At 42.5% G+C, this 15,287-nt stretch overlaps 1 protein-coding gene across 1 annotated transcript; it reads left to right on the plus strand.

The window, feature by feature from the left end:
• Nucleotides 1–5,110: 5,110 nt before the first annotated feature.
• Nucleotides 5,111–5,958, plus strand: LOC108037185 (cilia- and flagella-associated protein 251). Its single transcript, XM_017113703.2, has one exon. It carries the CDS (start codon nt 5,197–5,199, stop codon nt 5,803–5,805), a length of 609 nt encoding a protein of 202 aa, XP_016969192.2. The 5' UTR covers nt 5,111–5,196; the 3' UTR covers nt 5,806–5,958.
• The last annotated feature ends 9,329 nt before the right edge of the window (nt 5,959–15,287 follow it).

Here is a 15,287-nt window from a genome sequence, read left to right on the forward strand (position 1 = left end):
GTGCTGATCCCGTATTCGTATTCAATTTTTTATTGGCCACACGTGATTGAATTCAGTCGTGGCGGCGACTGTCTATGATTTAACCCATGTTCCCATGCTCCGTCGCATCACGTAGCGGGAGTGTCATAAAAACGTAAAATTAGTTGCAACGTTGGTTTGGGTGGAATCATCATTCAGCGGGGGTAGCTACATACATCAGGTTTTTCCCAAGACATCAACAATGTTTCGCCTCCTTTTTCCTGCTCCCCCTGTCATCTTTCTTTTTGGCTCGTAAAATGCACATGTTGATGGCGCGTGTCTGGCATGGGCAATCCAGGGGGGCGGAGGTCCACGGGTGCTAAACTGCACTTAGAGAAACGTGTAAGAAAAGTTTGTTATGAAAATTCAGAGTGGATATCTGAAAAGGGTTTATATTTTCTTCGCAGACATCCAAGATTTACTCCTGGCTCACTTTAAGTTTTTATACCAATCCTGAATAGTACATTTTCAATAATTTAAGTTTCATATGTTAGTCCAAAATCGGAGAGAATCCATACAGTATAAGTTAGTCAGCCCAGTATTATTTCACTAAACATAAAAGTTGTTCGCTGTGTAAGATTTGAATGCACTATAGTTGCCTCCTTCCGTCAAGCCAAGGCCATGGAAAAGACGAGTGCGTGTGAGGTTTGCTCCTCCTACTCCTATACATCCCCACCCTCAAGCTACTCCCCAGACATTTTCCCAAAAAGGAAAACTTAAGAAGTGGGGAAACCGCCTCCATTTCAATCTATTTTCCCCATCTGATTTGAATTAAATAAGTTACGTGAGCAGAAGGCAGCTGACATTTTCATTTCGGCTGTATCTACGAGATGCAAACCCTCCGCACATCACGCCCCTGGGGGAAGGGGGGGCGACTGCAGTTGCCCCAGGGAAAGGGGGTTGAGTGGCTGAAGGGTTGGGGTCGCTGTGACCTAAATTCATTTAAAAATCGATCGATATTTTCCTCGCTGCATTCTCTTTCACTCTCGCTTCCCACTCTCTCCATGCCTCTGACTCGCTCTGACCGAAAAAGGCAAAAGTATATAGAGCATACTACAACTATACTATATATACAATATATATTTATATTTGTGTGTGTGCGCTCTAGTACAACTGCATTGCAATTATTGTGAAATTCTACTACAATGGAAATTCTACGATGGTTGCTCTGCTTTCTCCTCGTTTCTCTACTTTCCTCTCAGTTCCGGTCTACGTTAACGTCTACGTCTACGGCTACGTTTTACGTCCGTTCATACTATATGCTGTGTGCTATATAGTTAGGCTCATTGTTTAGGTGGGCCGTGGAAAAAAGACCCCGCCCCCTCTCGAGCAAAACACTTTTCTGATGGCCAACAGCAAGTTTATCCCCTTCTTATTCTCTTGTGCGGTTTTTGGCTTTTGTCTCTCAATCATAGTATCGCCACTCTCCCCTCTCCTTCTTTATCTTCATAGTTTTGAATTGTTGCCAGGCTAGCAAAGGAATATTGTATATTAAGTCCTCCTAATGTTTCGGGAAAACGTAAGATTTATGAATATTGTGATGCAGTTACGTAAAGTGACTTTCATAAAGTCGCAAGTGAAAGTAGCTGAGAAATAAGAAAGTTATTACCTTAAGATTTTGGTACATTTAAAAGTAAGATACTAGAAGGCTGTTAAGACAAAATGTACATACCAGATGCTTTGGCTTAGTTTAGCTAAATTCGATTCGTTTTATTTTCTCAGCGGTAATAATAATCTTTATTTCCTTTGATTTTTAATTGTTGATCCAACGTTCTGACGAAGGAAAGTATTTCAATATACCAATGATTTCCTCTTGCTTTTTGATCAAACAATGTAACGAAGGGATTTCTCCCCCTCGTTTCTCTTAGCCACCAAAGTAATGACTTGCTGGGATTCCTGTTGTTGCTGAATTTGTTGCAATGCCGCTGACGTTGGCAAAACTCATTACGATGCCGCATGAGTGACATTTCCACGCTGTCAACATGACACATTTCATAGAAAGATATACACAACACACATGGACACACACCCCTACTTTAACACTCGGAAAAGCATTTGTTTAAATTAGAAATATTAGCATTGAATAATGGTTACTTTGAAAATAAAAAAAATATTCACTACATTTTCTTTGACGTAAATTTGGTTTGTTTTTCGTTGTATAAAAACATAGTTTTCGATTTAGAGAAGAAAATGGCCGTCTTTTTTATGAGTGCAGTATTCACAGGGTGTTTTCCAAGCGGGAGAGTGTCGCTTGAAAAGAGAAGTCTTTCTCGTGGCACATGCAACCGCATTCCTTGACATGCAAGCTACACAGTGGCCTAATGCCACCCCCTCGCGAGCAACCCCCTCTCCCCGGGGGATGGGACCGAGCCCCAGCTCATCATGTGGAATTACAACGCATTTCTTCACTTTCGCATCGCTAGCTTCTAAGCAGCTTATTATTGTTGTTGTGATTGGTGTTCGTACGTCTTTGTTTTTTTTTTCCTCTCAACCTTCTTTGTGCGAAAATTGAATTTCCTTTTAGGTCTGCCCCGCCTACTTCGACACCCCCGCCCTCTCGCAGTCATCCCTTGTGCGTGTCAGAATGCATCGCTACGTCCGTCTAATGGCAACGCATGTCAACATTTGCTGAGCTTTTGTGTTTAAATATTACTAATACGACATGTTGTCGTGCCACATGATGAGGGCCTGCCCGGGGAGGGGGTGGTCCCAGAACGCTCTCACACCCCCACACCCCCACACGAACCATCTTTTGTGGCCCTAATTGAATTATGTTCTGTGAATGTTGGATGATTAAAAAGAATAACAAAAAAGGAAGTCAAGCTCCGCTGGATTCGGGACCTCAAATACCCAGAGGGGCGGGGCATGAAAAATTATGGGAATTAGATGAGAAAATTATCAGATGTATGTCAAATTAGGGAAGCATGTTTATTCGGTTTGCATTAAAGCTAGGTGATGTGCTAAGCATAATTTTGAATTTTATTATATTCATTCGATAAATATTCATCAGTACAAAATGTACAAGCATTTTTTAACCGTTAAGTAAATGAAGCAATGTTGGAGTAAGGCAGAAAACAGATTAAGTTAGAGGGACTTAACCAAAAGTTGAATATGTAGTTGTAGTCATAAGAGGTCCTTAAGCAAGTCCCCTTTGTCACAAATCATTTTTTCTCGACTTGTATTGGTCACCATCTGCTAGGGAAATCTTGTAAACGCAGATTACCAAATTCACAATGAATTGAAATGGAAAAGTTTAATTGAAACCTATCCAAAAAAAAATCGGGGACTGCAGGGGCTGCGGGCAGATTAAGTCTGAGCCTGAGTCCTGGCAGCAGATGCTAACTGAAAAGATAGTTGCCAGTGGAAAAAAAGGCGGTACAGGAGGCATGGAAAAGCGCAGAAGAAGAAAGGCTGCACAAAAGATGTTGTTTGCTGCAGTTAAATTAAATGAAAAAGTTTACAACTTTTTTAATGAAATCATTTTATGCAGTAGAGGCATAAACAAAAAAACATCCCCTTCTCCGTTGCAACAATAGCAGAGAAAAAAAAGCAAGACAAAAGAAAACAAAAGTCTGAGCGGCCAAAACTTGCATGCAGCTTGCACACAGGCTGAAAGGAATCCTGGAAAAGGAAAGAAAAGCTCGGGAAAAAATCAAAGGATGTGTGTGCCAGGATAGAGGCAGCCTATGTTTGTTCTCAACTTTGTTAATGAAATTGTGTCCTTTATTTGATTTACAAAAGACGGCGCCGTCTTTAAGCGTTTAACGTGTCGTATGCGTAATCTGACTTGAAGCGAATCGAAGAGCATTCAACTGTGATAACGCCCAAGAAGCCCAGAGGCTAATGATGCTCAGTCTCCTCGGAAAACAAGGGTCGGCAATTTGTGTCATGGCTGTGTGTGTTTGCTGGTTGCTAATCCAACTGTCATTTTCAGGGACGCGAGAGCAAATGGCTGCGGGAATCATGCCAAAAATAAACCGGAAACTGAAGGTTAACCAGCAAAACACAAACAGACTTCAAACCGCGCTCAAGTGGAAGGGAATGAAATCCTTAAGTTAGAACTAAATAAATTATTGATTTTTTTGAATTAATAAAAATATAGTTTACTTATTTCCAAAGCATACTGTTATTTATTAAATTAAGCAAAGTATTTCATGCTCACACACTCTATCATTTTCATTTATTGGACATACATTGTTCACTTTTCTTACAACTAAAAGCGACATCTTTGTATCCACATTTGGCGTACATTTTATGCAGATCTATCCATCCATTATGCCATTTCTTGCACCAGTTTGATGTCATCACGATGGTTGCAGCCATAAAAATATGACGCCATAAAAACAGCAACTTGTGTCGTTGGGTCCAGTCATCAAATGCGCGCCCTGGCTTACAGGTTGTTATCGGTTATAAACCGCTTAACTACCGATATAACGATGAAGCGACCCTGCCGCGAACTGCACTTCATGCCAAATTAAACTGCATTCTGTAGTTGGGGCACAGAATTTTTATGATTAATGCGAATGCCAAGGAGCGGGCGAATGGTGCGCCTTGAAGCGTAATCCGCCGGATTCAGCCACCAGAAATCACTGTGCCAATAAAAGCGTGAATCAGCGAAGTGGAGGGCAGAGGAAGGGGCGTTGACAGCGCAACAGCTGCAATAAAACATAAAATTCATGATGGCAGAACAAAAAAACGGACGAACGATAGGGGAAGCGGAAATGCGTGCATTAAGGGCTAGAGAAAATGGCGTGCTAGAGGAATAAAAAGATGTTGTGTGGAGCATCGAAACTGCGTTTTTACTGGCGGAAGTAATATAGGTTGAAATGGTGCAAGGCGAGCATAGTTTTAAATTTGTGGTCTTCAATCGGTTGGTATGGTTGTTAATTTATAAACAAAATTATTTAGTAACTTAATGATAATGACATTGTGCTAAAAACGGTATTTAATGTAGAGAAATTATACAAATTGATTTTAAAAATCACCAAACTCTTTTGGTACTCACAGTGGTTAAAAAAATTGTCAAGGAGGAAATTCTTCTTTTCAAACTTTTAGTTTGTTTTAGTTACTATTCTTTGATTTTTACGTGAACAATGTCTCTTCCAAATTTGTTTTCGACTATGTAGTTTTATATCTTTCAACTCCAACTACTATCAATAACCCCTTAAACTCAATCAAATGGCTGATGTGGAGGAAGAGGAAGCTCCTCCAGAGACTGTAGATGATCAAAATGGGGAACAAGAAGCTAAGGAGGATCTCGAAGGAAAAGGCGAAGACGAAAACGAAGACGCTGACGAGCAGGGTGAAGAGGAACAGGAGTCTGAGGAAGAAGAAAAAGATCTCTTTGAACTTCTGAACGAAAGCGAGGAGGACGACGAGGAAGAGCAGGCAATGTACAAGGAATATCTGGAGGTGATCAAGGAGATTGACACCCAGAACATGATCATTAAAGACCTAAAGGCAGAGTCGACTCGATTGATGTACAAGAAGTGCAAGACCTACAAGGACAAGCAGGAGTACAAGCGACTGAGGGCCTGTCAGGATCAGGAGGACATCCATCTGAGGGCACTGGTCAATCGTGCCATTCAACTGCAGAACTTTGGATCTCCCAGGCGGTACGGAGATGTGGAGATGGAGGTCACAGAAACCGAGCAGAGTTACTTCTTCACTGCTCTTCAGTCGTCCTCCTCAGGGACATGCATAGTTCACTCGGATGCCGAATCCTGCCAAGAATGTTGCTTCTTAGATTCGGACTCAGATTCAGATTATGCCCCGTGCTGTTCGTAATTCTGAGCTACTTTGTTGGGAATAGTTTAGGGGTTGTGATGTGGTACTGATTGAAGTGTGGATCTGTAAAGGAGTTCTTAGCTATGAAACCATTTAAAATTAAACACTTAAAATTTAAAACGTTGGATATTATATCTTATTATCAAGTTGGTATTCTTTTGCCTTATTATTATTAAATATCTGTTGTTCTTAAACCGGTTTATTTATATTAACCAACATTTCGTTGACCTTTAGTTAATCAACCATCTTTTGGGATCCCCCAACTGAAGTGCCCAAGCTAACCCCAAGTAAATCTAGTTCCATGTTGGTACACCACCTAAATGTCATCATTTTGGCATTTCATCTACGCCACTCTGGGCACTACTCACGCCCCATTTCCACGACACTTTGCACTCGAAAAGGGGGATAAGAGCTCGAGGGTTCAGGGAAAATGGCAGGGAAAAGCGTGGCCAATTTGCTGCTCATCATCCGCACGTCTTCGGCGGGCAGCTCATTGAGCAATTCATTCAATCGGCGAATTCAATAAAGTACAACTAATAAAAAAAATAAAGAAACCAACTCAATGGTAATGGAAATAGCCAAGATGGGAGTGGGTGAATGACAGCCAGCAAAGAGAATTACAATTTTCTCCCCATTTGTTTTCCTCTCTTCCTCTCGGGGGCTCCCTCATAATTCGCACCATAGCAAAAAGGGAAAACTGAAAGAAAATCCCGCGCATTCTGGGCTTCAGTATGAGTATCTGTGTGCGCTTGTGTATCTGTGAGGTTGCCTCAGAAAGTGCGGTGTTAGTGGTCCATCAAATGCTTGTAAACAAAGCCAACAAACGACAATGGGAATGACGAGCGGGATGGGTCATTATATGAACATGGAACGGGAGGAAAGGTACAGGGAAAGGAAAGATAGAGCGAAAGAAATTTTCCGGGATCGGGTACATAGTAAAAAAAAAGATTAACAAATCACTATTCCTCGCAAAAGTTTATCAAAGGCTATACTAAGAAACTTCTGGTAACAAATGACCAAGTTCAATTCCACAGATGCTTATTTTTTTTTTTGGTTAATAAAAACAGTTTTAAAATGTCAACACAAAAGTAAATATTTCACTATAAAAGTCCAATTTAAATTTAAATATTGGAAAATATTTCCTTTCTGTGTAGGGAACACGGGGAAAGGGCCAGAGATCTGGGAACGGGAAAAGGGAACACCGAATGGCGGGCGAAGAGCAGTGCAATGGCAATAAGTGCAAAAACAAAACGAATGTGCCCCAGACAGAATAAGGGGATCAAAGCAAAACAGCCAAAGACAAATACCCAAAGGGGGTGTAAGCGAGAAAGAAGCAGAGTGAAACGAAACGAAATGAACTGAATTGAACCAAAGCCGAAACTTCTCTGGATGGTTTCTCTGCTCCTGTTTCTGTTCCTCGACTCTTGACTCGACACTCGATTCTCGCTCCCCGACTCTCTACCGAGTGCCACGCCCATTGTGGCGCATCATCCATGGCCAAGTTGCTTTTTGGGGCTCTCTTTTTTTGCTCTCCCTTGACTATAGTATGATGGTATATGTGGTGTGTAGTCTGGTCAACGTCGAAACAAATAGTCAGGGCGGGAACACTTTTGGCGCGCAAAATTGGGAAGGCCTAAAGTTTTGAACACTCTCAGAGATACGGATGCATCTTGGCTAATCTTAAGACCTGAATGAATTCCTTGTGAAAATTATAATATTTTAAGCAATTAAAGAGGTTATTGCAAACGTAGGTTTTAGATAAAGAGAGAAATATTGCATTGACCCTAAATGTTTTAGAGTTTCCTCTTACTAAAACTGGTAACTGAATTAAAACTTAAATCAGATTGTTTAATTTCGGATAAGCTGCAAAATTTGGTCGTTTTGAAAATATTAAGAACTCGTGCTTAAATCAAATGCACCTGCGCCTTAAAAAGAGTAGCAAGAGGGATATAATTTTGGCGCGCAAATTTCCCAAGCCGAAGGAAGAGGAAGCAGTGGCGTCGACTGCGACGTCACCTTGCGTCCATTCACCCCGTTCATCATTGTTTATGCATGTGTGTTTGTTGCCCAGACACAAAACAAACACATAAACACAGGGCGCAGTGAGCAAATTTCATTTAACTGCGCTTCGATTCGATTCCATTCCATTTTCCATTTGGTTCTGTTTTTGGACCTCTGCCTTGGGTCTTCTGTTCTTGGCTCTTGGCCCCCCGAATCTCACACCCCGTTTTGAAGTCTCTTGCTTGTTGTTTTTGCACTGTCTGCGGCTTGGTGTTTTTTATGCGCCTGTGCGCCTTCCCACGTTTCAAGTCGCCCCGTCTCCGTCCCACCCCCTAGCGCCATCTCTTTCCGCCTCCCGCCAAAACATGTGCGAAAAAAAGAACGCGAAAAAGCAGAAGAATTCTTCGCGGACTCTGATCTAGCTGAGGCGTAATTATTGTTGTTCTTTCGCAATACATATGGCCAACGTTGGGGGTGCGAGTGAAACGGAAATAGGACGTGAAACGAGATGGAGAGAGGCAGAGGGCCCATAGAATCCGAGTTCGATGCACCACCAGAAGAAGCTTCAATGGCAGGGCGCAGAAGGCGCAGAAGAAGGTGAAGAATCGCGTCTCGTTTTGATGGTTTTATATCTAACAGATGCCACCTTTTTATTGCGATCAGGATGCGGTCAGATTGGGTGGGGATGGGATTTCCAGGAGAGGTGGAGCGGTTGTTGTGGTGCGCGATCGTTGAATGGGGGAATTCCAGACAATCGCTGAGGGATCACACATCGAAGGCATGACTAAGAAGGTTGTTAACCCACCATGAAAGAGTCCCTGGCCGGAGAGGAGTAGATGAGTTAATGAGCGAAATAAACAAGTTCAAAGTTCTTCCTCTGCGTCACCAAGGTACAGGCGATTCAAAACATGGCAAAAACAAGAAGGTGATGATTCCTGAATTCATTTATGTATACAAATTATTGTTATCATTGTTTCACCAACTAACTATCAAAACGCAGGATGAGTTCAGAATTTAAATGAGAAATATCAGCATCGAGCTGTTCGCAATAAAAACTATTTACAATACTGCAATTATTTACAAAAATACTAGTTTAATTGTAGAATTTTACACTATTTAAAAATCATATTTTTAAATTTAAACCTCAAATAATTATTATTATTATTTTTTTTTTTTTTTGTGATTTTGCTTTTTTTTTGTATGTGAACTTTGACCTTTCTGAACCCTTCCTCTGAATCAAGTACTAACCCCATAAGTGGCACTCCCCTTTTCGCTGGAAACGTGAATTGCGTATCGTTCGCTGTTTGAGTGGGTATGTTTCTGTTCCGAGAAAAGTTTTCTAAATTAATTTCGCATAAAAAGTGCCAAACAAAGCCAGCAACAAAACAGGCGCCATAAAATTTGATGTGCGAGGTGGGCGGCAATGGAGAGGGCCACAAAGGTCACAGTCATAGTCGCAGAGCCAGCAACAGCATCGTCTGAGGGTCAAAGTTCAGAGACGCGTAGATTTTAGCAGGGGGGTAGTGGCCGAGACAGAAGGGCAATCATTTCATGGCTGTCGTCTGGTAAAAAGTCTCCGCCGCCTCACTGTGCACCACAAATTACTTGGAGTGGAATACTCTCGTCTGCTATGTCTACGTTAACGCACATTCGTCCCGTTTGGCGACAGCTGCAGACGCGGGTCCTACCTCCTCCTCGACCTCCGCCTCTGACCCAGGTGCCTCCCCTTGATTCCCCTGATTCCCGCCAAAATTGAGTTGAGTTGAATGCGTACCTTCGTGTCGCTAAGTTTGATATCAATTCATCGTTTGACTTACATAAATTGCCAATATGTATTCTTAGTTTAACTTATATATTTTTAAAATGTACCAGGCTTAGAATCTTAAGTATTGTCCATAATTATATAATTTTTCAGATGTGAAGTGTTGAATAGAAAAAAAACTTCTCCGTTTATCGTTTTTAGCTTTCCTTGATATTTCTGATGCTTTCAGCTTTGAATCTTGAAATCGTTAGGTAGGTAATCGTTAAATTTTTAGAGGTCCTCTATCATTTATCGGTTTCTGTATCATCTCTAAGCCCTTGCAGCTTTAGCCTCCCCTTTAACTTTTCCTTTCACTAAAGAAGATTGGGCGGTTTGTTGTGGTTGTAGTTGAAGCATTTTCTGCTGCGACTTGTCTGCGTCTTTGTCTTCGTCCTTCTTGGTCTTTGTCTCACTCTCACTGCGTTCAACTGTCTGTCCTTTGGTCTTTGTTTGTTTTGTCTGCTTCTGATTTGGCGGGCATATGTTGCTTCCACTGCTTCTGGGATTTCTTGGGATTTTTTATTTATCTAAAATAGCTGGCTGAAAAGAAAGGGAGCGGGATGGGGTGGATTGGAGGAGCAGGCTGGGTAATGTCGCTTTGATTTGTGGCAATCGCGCGCTAAACGTCGCAAATTTTTGAAGTGAAATTGCTCGAATTGTTCGACGTCGTCTGCGTCTGCCTCTCCTGACAATGACAATATGCGTCTGGCTGCCTGCACTGGATTCTTGTTTTCTTGGGTGGCGGATTTGGGGGTTGGACTCCGCCTTCTCGAGCACTGGTCCTTGTTCTTTTCGGGGCTGCAAATAAACATGTTTGCCAATATGTCGCTGCTGGAGTGCTCCTGTTAAGTATCACGACATTTGCTGACTTCGTTGTCCAAGTCGACTAGATCCCTCGAGATCGTCCTAATACTCCTAACAAACATAGACAACAATTGAGCATTTAAAATGCAAAGTAAACCGTGCAAATTGAAAATAAGTAAGGCGTAAAGATGGTGGAGATCTATTAAGATGAGTTTTCTTTTGGTCTGAAAGGTTATTTGATGGGGATAATCTACGGAAAGTATTGATTGGTTCCTAGGAGTAATTTTAGTAGCAGCTTATGGTTATGCTATGTTTTTCCGTTAGAATGACTGACTAATCCCGTTGACCACAAAGGACATTGAACTGCCCCTTTGCATCAATCTTCCCGGCCATCACACACATGCCAAAATAAATAACCTCAACAACAGACAAACAAATAAACAAACCCAAACCAGGGGCAGTCGCCGATGCTTTCAACTCCACCGCTTGCGACGATGATGATGATGGGGCAGGTGCAAAACTACACATCGAGGGCAGGTGCAATTTTTCGGTAAAAGATACGGCCAACGGGAACGAGAGGCGCTAACTGGTCCAGCAACAAACAGCGGATTCAATCAACAACAACAAGAGTCAGGGATCAGCTTTGTATTCGTTTTTACCCTTTCGAGGTAGACAATAGCATTGAAAGGGTTAAGGCAAGCTTTGGTGGGCCCCAAGGGGAGGGGGTGCTTTATAGAGTCGCTAAATATTTAATAACGTAACGCATCCAGCTGCCAGCAGACGCAGGCCAATGACGCCAGTTGAGGCCAATTCTATTTTACAGAGAGAAAATTAATATGGTGGCTTTTAAATTTCGGAGAATCAGGATCTATCTGCACTACTATGACGACCAAGACATCTAGGGTCTGCTCTATGGTACATACACTGTAACTCTACAAGGACTTTCACCAACCCACTTCTAACACCCTACTATCCCCACCCTCATGTAGTATAACCCCCTTTACATACTTGAATTGTTCACTTTCGTCTGCCGCTGCCTTAGTCCATGTGTTTTTTGGGTGCCCCCGTCGACGTCTGTCTGCAGCATCCATCCATCCAGAGGTTTGGGATCTTTGGGCGGTATGGGAGTGGGATAGACTGCTAGGGCTGGTACGCTGTAAGCGGTGGTATGGTAAAAATTGTACGATTTGCTTTGTTTGTCTGCTGTTGCTGCTTCTGCCGCTTTGCCCTCGTCAAATTTGCAATGTCAATGACGCCGGGTGCTTCTGCTTCTTCTGCTGTCCGTTGCCGCAGTCGTAAAAAATCAACCCTCGGCCAAATAAATCGCACACGAAAATAAAAGCGAAAACGTTGGCTGGGTAGGCGTGGTCTTCAAAGTGGACCTGAGCTCTGAGCCCGATAGTCTGATTGTGAGTCTGAGCCGCCGTAGATCATTGTCCTTGGACGGGTTCATTCACACGAGCGGGGAACGTGGGAACGGAACGGATTTAGAGGGTGAAACGAATGGGAAAGCACGGGAAAAAACAATACCCATTTTCCAAATTAAAATTTGCTTTGTATATCTGATGTGTATTATATGGAATCATTATCCGTTTTAACATTTAAAATGCGTTTAATACGTTTCTTGGCTTTCTGTCAGAATAAATACACTTAAACCAAATAGTGATCGCAGTGAGAAATATTATTTTTACAAAATAAGAAGTCGCTATGAAACCTAAGGGAATTTTTAAAAAATTTTATTGCTTCCCAAATGATATCCCTATCCGATTATAATATTAGTTTCTCGTTTAAATCAACTCTTTTGTGCAGTGCACATGAATTGCTCATGATTTTCGTTTTTCGATTTCAATATTGAAACGGCGGAATAGCAGAATAACAATGAGGCAGTGAGCTACCTCAACGCAACCTCAACCTCAACCTCATCCTTGCCTCGGCCCGCATCTGTCTGGTCCGGGTTCCGAACTCCTGCCCTCCTTTGCGGCGAGCCTCTGCTCTGGTGGTGCTGCTGGTGGTGGAGTCGAACCAGTGCCAGTGCCAGTGCCATAGCCATTTACCAGTGGTGGTGGTGTAACCGACCTAGGACTTGCCATGTGGTATTGTCTGCTGCACTCGGCTCGGTTCAGTTGAGTTCGGTTCGGTTTGGTTTGGTTTATTTTGCTTTTCGCTCCCCCGTTTCGAGGCATTTGGCGGGAAAACTCTGTGTTGTGAGCTTCGCTAGCAAAACAGAACGAGCAAGAACCATTTGGCGGTGAGCTGGGGTGTGGCAGAAGGGGGTGTGTCGGTGCAGAAGGGGCTGCACCCGAGGCACGAGTGCAAAAAAACCAGAACGGCAACGAACAGGGCAACAGGAACAGGCCAACAGACGCGCCAGAATGTGGAAAGCCAAGTGCCAGAAGCCGAAGTCAGAGACAAACCCCCGACTCGAAACCCGAAGCCCCTGAGAATGAGTGGGGTATGGCCAATCTCTCAGTGGGCCTACAGATGCGGTTGAAATAGTAGAGCCACTAGCTTGCATCGAAAATATAAATACAGTCTAAACGGAAAAATACAGTAACTGCTGTTAGGATGGACTATCTAGATATCTTAAACTGGTGAGAAAAATGTTTACTAATTAATTAATTGAGAACGTATGGGCTTATTTGGGTCAATAAACAATTATTTCATATACTACGTTTTTGATGCTGATTAATTGACCCTGCTTGTGTCGTTGTGAATGTGTAAGATTGTTTTTATTGTGAGCGACAAGCGAACGATTCTAAACTGTGGCAACATCATTACGTGCAATAAGGCGGGACGAGAGGGAGCTGCCTTCGGGGTTCGTGGGCTCTGGGGTTCTTTAGTTCTTCGGTGTCTGGCCAGCCAGCCCAAACAGCCGCAAGGTGAGGATGAAACGGGAATCGGACCGGTCCCCCTTCACACTGGATTCATTCCCTGCTTTTCGAGCTTCTGGCTCTGTGCTCTGCCATTCTCTGGTCGTAAACTGATATTGGGGTCGTCGACTGCTAATTTGTGGACAGCAAACAAAACACAAAATGCGTGCAGAGTAACGCAGCAAAATGGTCGAAAGAGGAGCAGAGTGCCGGCAGAAGGGTGTTAAGAGGGGTTCAGGGGCGGAAGAAGCCACATGTGGTGTACAGTTGCGGGGCGTGGCGTCCGAAAAGACACAATCATGCTCTTCTGTTTATTGTTGCTGATGATGAAGTTTTAAAACTTTTAGCGGGAAAGGCACTTGGTGCGTTTTTCCTGATATATTTTCTCCTTAACTAAATATTAAAAAATAGAATATAGGTTTACTGTATTATTCAGTTTGTAACTAAAGGGCTTCTCAGTATAATCGACTGTTTCCAAAATGCAAATACAATTAAAATTTTCTGAATCAAACTTAATTAATAAAACTGCCTAAAAGTAGATCAAGTCAATATTTTTAGAAAAGGAATGGGACAAAAATATTAAAGAACTTCAGTCTGCAGGACTCACTCAGATATTTATTTTTAATTATATTTTAATTAAAATATGTTGAGCCTTGGCAAAGAGCAAACAAAATGAGGGAGAAGTTTAGGCAAATGTTTATAATTTATGGGCTAAGCAACCCGGCCAAGAGTCCCTGCGCCCGCCGGGCAATTAAAACGGGAGCTGGGGCCAAGACAAGCTCAAGTAATTTGAATTGAATGAAGTGCGCGACTGCCTCCTTACGCACCAGGAAGTCCAAGGAGCTCTAGACAAAACTCTTGAAAGAGGGGGCGGAGCACACGCACATGGACAAAAGGCGAGGCATGGTCTGTGTTTTTTTTTTAGGTCTTTGACTGGATTGCCACCATATCATACCAAAACCACTCCACTCCACTCCATTCCTTTCCACTCCACTCGATGCTGATGTTGTTGGTGGTGGTTGCTGCTCCAGGCAGTTTTGTTTTATTTTACGTTTCTTTTTTTACATTTTGTTGTTCCTGCGTCTCACCGCCAGACGATACCCACAAGCTGGCAGGAGTGACGCACCAAATACAAATGAGGGAAAGACCCGGGACCCAAGGACTTTTCAAAAGTGCGTCGATATTTTGTGCGTGGCCAGGAAGCGGCGCACGAGCGCGCCTGTCTTCCATCTCCCTCCGCCTCCCAGAAGCTGAGCCGCAGACGACGGGGAAGAACAAATGCGAGGCAGGAGACGGGAGACAGGACTCAGGACTCGTTTCGGGCTTAGCCGGCGTTGAAAGTTTAACGAACCTTTGGCGTTTCCTGCCAAAGGACCTCGCCCTTCTGCCATCTTCCACTGCTCGTTTGCAGGGTTCAGCGTTTTATTACACTTTTTCTTTCTTTCCACCGAGCGAAACACAAGAAGAACCAAAGTCCCACCGAAAAAAGGGACTCCAGCGTCCAGTTTTCGGTTTCATTTCGATTCGGACACGGCCGGACGAGCCTTAACCCATGTTGTGCCCCAAGGCGATTTTACTTTGTTCAGAACGCAAAACAAATTATGCTTCAGGTGATCTAAAAATATGAAGAAATTTCATTTTATCAAAAGATAAAAAAAAAACACAACACCCATGTATATATGATGTCTTGCTAAATTATTTTTTCTCAAAAAAATCTGCCATTCCTAAAATATCTAAATAAGTTAAAATGATTTTAATCACGAAAAGCTGTTAAATATTTTTATATACCATTATTAGTATTAGTTTCGGAAGTTTGAGGGATCTAAAGAAAAATAGAATTTGAAATTTAGTAGAGAGTCAAAAATCCACTGAACTCTTGCCGATAACCTCGTCTTATATTAGGTGATATGAATGATGATGACTCAGCTGAATGAAATAAAACTAGGCAAGGTTTAACTATTTAGTATTTCTTTATTGTTTAATTCGTTTTCGTATTATTTTTTTGG

Source organism: Drosophila rhopaloa, unplaced genomic scaffold (genome assembly GCF_018152115.1).
Source record: "Drosophila rhopaloa isolate 14029-0021.01 unplaced genomic scaffold, ASM1815211v1 contig_159, whole genome shotgun sequence".
NCBI classification, from domain to species: Eukaryota; Metazoa; Arthropoda; class Insecta; order Diptera; family Drosophilidae; genus Drosophila; species Drosophila rhopaloa.

Excerpts from the sequence above, each read along its gene's own strand:
- LOC108037185 (XM_017113703.2), top strand. The coding sequence starts at position 5,197 with ATGGCTGATGTGGAGGAAGAGGAAGCTCCTCCAGAGACTGTAGATGAT.